This window comes from Lygodium microphyllum, chromosome 19 (genome assembly GCF_053477565.2).
Source record: "Lygodium microphyllum isolate KBCC chromosome 19, Lygodium_microphyllum_v1.1.10, whole genome shotgun sequence".
Lineage (NCBI taxonomy): Eukaryota > Viridiplantae > Streptophyta > Polypodiopsida > Schizaeales > Lygodiaceae > Lygodium > Lygodium microphyllum.
In genome coordinates, this window is record NC_141153.1 from 110,745,662 (window position 1) to 110,750,610 (window position 4,949).

The following is a 4,949-nucleotide window of genomic DNA, read 5'->3' on the forward strand; positions in this document are numbered from 1 at the left end:
GTCAGTGAACTCAATCCACACTGGGCATTCGTGCTAGAGTACTTCTAGATAAAAAGATGAGGACCATGTTAGCACATAACCAAATTTCCTCTATATCCCACTAAAGAAGCAAGCACCTAGTCCCTCTCTGCTTTGGAACCCAAAATGACCAAATAGAAACCCTTCCCAACAAATTTGTATTGCACAAGAGTTGTCTTACCCTAATATGTGTTGTGAAACCATCAATAGAATCCCTCCTCCATTGGAGGGCACCCAAGAAAATACATATAAACACTAGTAGCCGGGAGCATAGCATAACGATGATGAAGTCAATCTAGTGAAAGGGCAACCAAGGCCTTATGCACCCTAGCCCATTCATGAGCCTTCACTTTGCATAATGCATTATGCTTGGCCTAATCAATACGAAGACCTTTGTCTACCACCACCATATCAACCTCCTGGTTGCACAATTCATTCTTGAAATCTAGCTGTGTGTTTTGTTGCTCATAAGGCATACCTTGTGTGTGCTGCCATTTATGAGTACCAAGGTGTGTGCATGTCCAATGCCCAAGTGGCACCGCTGACAAACATGATTGCTTTAACTATGCCACTTTAGACCATAATGGGGTCACAATGTGATTCATATCCACCCTGGCTTTCCACTTGAAATATAACAATTTACTGGTACGATTAAATTAGACATAAACAATAAAAACGAAGTGTGTGTGTGTGTGTGTGTGTGTGTGTGTGTGTTTTTTTTTTTCAACTTTCTATTCAAGTAGCTCCCCACCTAATGTGTCTATAAGGGGCCTTAGGGAGGGACTACCTAAAAAATGAGGACACTCTTCCTACCCCATCTAGTTCAATTATCCTATTTGCCTCTTAGCAATTTAATTTTGTGCATCTCTTTTTGTGCCAGTTGGTAATGTCATGGCTATCATTCCAAGGACTGGGATAAAGGGACCAATAGAGTGTTATCTAAAAATCCTCCACACAATAACTTTTTTTTCCAAGTGAGTTCTTTAAATTCTTTTCAATGGTTGAACTATTTATACCATATGGAGCTCATTTAAAAAAATTAGGGTATTCCAATATTTTTATCAAGTTGCCCTAGTTATAAATGAAGGGTTCATAAAAGAGTGATAGGGAGGGGCCAATAGACTAACACTCAAGGATGTATTGCTTGAAGGTTTTATAAAATAAAAAATTAAAACTTTTACATGGCTCAATTTTTTGACTCACATTAAGGTCATTTGTAATTTTAAAAAACCTATATTATAATGTTAAGTAACTTAAAAAGCTACATCATCTTTGTAATATTGTCACTCAATTGGGATGGGGTGCATTTTCCTTTGGGGAGGTGTCACTTTATTGGTCCTTTTACCCTAAAGTTTTGCAAAGGCAAATATTGCAACTTCTTGTGGCAAAACAAACGAGTTAATTTACATGAGTGTGTCCTCAGCCTAAATGTGAGGGTTAATATTTAAAAAACATATGCCAAAAGCTACCCCGCGCCCCCCCCCCTTCCCTTCTCTCTCTCTCTCTCTCTCTCTCTCTCTCTCTCTCTCTCGTAGAGAGGGAATCACTCACTCCTACAAAGGTTGCATAAACACAAGGTTTAGTGTGCTACAACGGTTGCATAAACACAAGGCTAGGCTAACCATTTGGGGTTGCTTCTTCTTCTTCCTCTCTCTCTCTCTCTCTCTCTCTCTCTCTCTCTCGGCCCCAAAGAAAAACTCGAGCAGCCTGCTTCTATCCTTCCACGCCTATCTCTGGCCTGCTTGCACTCGCAATCCTAATTCTGCGTTTTTCCTTCGTTGTGTGTCCACAAAGACGCCATGACCTTGTTGAACGTCTGAAAATTTGTGGGCCGAGAGAGACACAGAGAGAGAGAGAGAAAATAATAATAATATTGTTTGGTTGTGTGTGAGTGAGTTGGAGTCTCCTACAGTTGGGGTCACTAATTCAAGATCCCTTTTTTCCGTCTGAATTACTTAACACCCACGCATTATTAAAGATTGCAACAAAAGCCCCTTTGGTTTGAGTGTGTTGCATATTAACGTCTTGGTGAACTAACTCGTCGTTGTTTTTCCTTAAAAGCACTCTTCTCTTGTACCAATCTTTAGAGCGAAGCTTTCTGCACTTGGCATGTGTGATCCATTCCTTGCACCTTCCATCTACCAATCTTCACATCCGGAACTAACAAGCTTTGAGTACATAAGTTAAGCGAGCGAATGAGCCTTTACAAGATGCGTATGAATCACAACTGCATTAGTGGAACAAGCAAGCTCTTCTGAGGATACGCAAGAGGCTGCAAGATATGTTGAAAGCAGGACCTGGAGCATGTATTTGGCAATGCAATATGAGTTTAGTAATGGCAGTTTGCAAATTCATAATGATCATGAGGGTTTAATGTATGGTGACCAATGCGGGGGTGAGAGGGGTGTCAATGGCAGATGAGGAGGCGGCGGTCCAAGGAGGGGGTGGCGCAAGCGGCGCTGTTGGTGTCCGCAACACAGGCGGCGGCGGCGGCGGTGGCAATGGCGCGGATACGATGCGGTTCAATCCGTCGATGTATGGGCATTGGATGAAGTTTGTGGAGCTGATGCTGGGCGTAGCAATGATAGTGATGGGGGCATTGTGGCTGACAAGGGTTGGTGGGGGGGGCTCATGCATGGGCTTCTTGGAAGGCCCCATCCTGGCGATGGGCTGCATGCTGGTGGGGGTTTCCGTTGTGGGCATCTTGGGAGCCTGGCTGGACGACAGGAAGCTGAATTGGGCTCACCTGATAGGCCTCTTCCTGGTGCTCCTCGTCTTGTGCTGCTTCACCATCTTCACGCTGGAGGTGACCAGGCTGCCCTCAGCCTCGTCTCCCGTGAGAGGGCACGCTGTGCCGGGCATGGCCTTCAACGAGTTCCTGCTGTCGGATTACTCCAAGTGGTGGAGGCACCGCGCGAACGACCCCCATCGCTGGAGTCCGAGGACTGCGGAATGCCTCAAGCGATGGGGGTTTTGCTCTTCCCGATTGCCTTACCGGGGCTCCAATCAGACCCTCTATGACCACAGCCTTTTGTCCTCCATTCAGGTAAATCCACAAACAGCCCACGTTGTCTCGGTTTCTTGTGCAAATGTTTTGATTAGTGGATTATCTCTGGCGCAACCTTCATAGTTACCGCCTTAAGCACCCCCACACCCCGTCTCTCTCGCAGGCACATTAAACTTGGGATTGTTCCTCCCATGTAAAAATCTTCCTCCTCCTCTCTATCTCTCTCCCTCTCATAGATACATTAAACTTGGTGGTTTGTGCACCGACTCCAAGTATGGGAGGACACCAATGCATACTTCGCAATATATTCAAGCACCAAGGCCACTTGTGTGCCAAGACCAAGTATAGGGGGAATGCACACCCCACAATAAGTCCAACCATACGAACGGACATCGACTTCCTTATCATCATGAAGTGTTATGATATCATCCTACAAAAATTATATCAAATTTGAGTGTCATGTTTAGGGCCCTTACCTTTTCTTATTGAAGGAGTTTGGGACAAAATATTGTGTAAAATGTTGATGGAAAATGAGTACATATTCGGGATGAAATGTGCTCTCCTATTTTGACTATGATGGAGCACATATTAATACATTGTAGGGAGCTCACCATGCAAGCATCGCTCTTAAGTCTTAATTAAATGGAACCAAACATTTGGAATGCAAACATTGAGAACAAGATCATAATTTTACTTTCATTTTTTCCATTTTGTACATATGGTTCCTTGGATTGTATTAGTAAATAGGTATTATGCAAGTTTTTGTGTAGACCATTTAAATAGTCGAATGCATATGTCTTTCCCACATTTTACCTAAACATTCATGAACAATTGCTATGCAATAGTTTGGCAATGATTTCACTTTCTTTAGTCCCTAAAGTTAGTTGGTACTCTTTTCTTATGTAGTCAGGTTGTTGCAAGCCGCCACTAGCATGCAATTTCACATTCATGGATGCCACACATTGGTCCATGGGCTCAAGCATAGATGCTAGCAATGAGGATTGTAAAAGGTGGAGCAATGAACCATCCACATTGTGTTATAATTGCAACTCTTGCAAGGCAGGGGTTATACAAGCTACTATCACAAGATGGAGGAAAGCTCGCACATTGCTCTTACTTTCAGTTGTAGTCATTCTTAGTTTGTATGCCTTTTGTGGGTGTGGCCTTTTCCAAAGCGACGATGATGAAAATGGTTAGCAATACATATATTCAAGTATTAAGAGGAAATTCCATTTGGAATGACTTCTAAATACGAGGCATCTATTATTGATCAAGTCTCAATTGCAAAACCCATTGTTATGAGCAATTTTTACAACAAGCAACATCTTACATTATCAAGTTATGCATGATTCAATGAAGCTCTCTAATTCTATGGAAGATTTTAGATATTGTGTTACTAAACAACCTAGAAAAGCAAAAACGAATTAAATACTTTTATATTTTTGTGATAAAAATAGAGGGAAAAAGGGCTAGGGGCCAATGATGAAGTTGGCCAACAATAGGCTCTACATATTACTGTATCTTTTGCAATTTGAGTGCTACTTAGCACCTTGGATTGTTTTATCCAAAGGGGTGATCATTTTAACTATATTTATATGCTCTTTTAGATTCTCACTAGGCTTACTACTACAAGATTTATGTATCCACAAGTGGTTCTTGATTCATGGTTGGTGATTCATGCATATTGTGCTAGAGCAAGAAGCAACCCATTGTAGCCATTTATAGTTGTGAAGTTGACTACAAGGTATCTTTCATAGCTATGGTTAGTGTGTTTGACTCAAATGTCTTTGTCTAATTTGGATGTTGGACAACCATTTGCCATCACCATCTATGCTGATAGTCAAAGTGCATTGGCAGTTTGCATGGAACCTAACGTTTCATGCTTGCACTAAGCACACTGAGGCCTACATTAATATTAACTCGG

The 4,949-nt window shown here is 42.1% G+C and overlaps 1 protein-coding gene across 3 annotated transcripts; it reads left to right on the forward strand.

The window, feature by feature from the left end:
- The first annotated feature begins 2,095 nt into the window (after nucleotides 1–2,095).
- Nucleotides 2,096–4,510, forward strand: LOC148020269 (tetraspanin-7-like). Of its 3 annotated transcripts, none has more exons than XM_087700933.1 (2): nucleotides 2,096–3,064; nucleotides 3,932–4,510. In XM_087700933.1, exons 1-2 carry the CDS (start codon nucleotides 2,396–2,398, stop codon nucleotides 4,220–4,222), a joined length of 960 nt encoding a protein of 319 aa, XP_087557059.1. In that variant the 5' UTR covers nucleotides 2,096–2,395; the 3' UTR covers nucleotides 4,223–4,510. The 3 variants fall into 3 exon arrangements, with proteins under 3 accessions (XP_087557059.1, XP_087557061.1, XP_087557060.1); XM_087700935.1 differs by lacking the exon at nucleotides 3,932–4,510 and adding an exon at nucleotides 3,189–3,739; XM_087700934.1 differs by having other exon boundaries at nucleotides 2,097–3,064; nucleotides 3,936–4,099.
- Nucleotides 4,511–4,949: the final 439 nt, after the last annotated feature.

Bases quoted from the DNA above. Each gene is read 5' to 3' on its own strand.
- LOC148020269 (XM_087700933.1), top strand. From the start codon at position 2,396: ATGGTGACCAATGCGGGGGTGAGAGGGGTGTCAATGGCAGATGAGGAG. The intron at 3,065-3,931 runs GTAAATCCACAA...TTTCTTATGTAG, and splicing joins GCCTTTTGTCCTCCATTCAG to TCAGGTTGTTGCAAGCCGCC.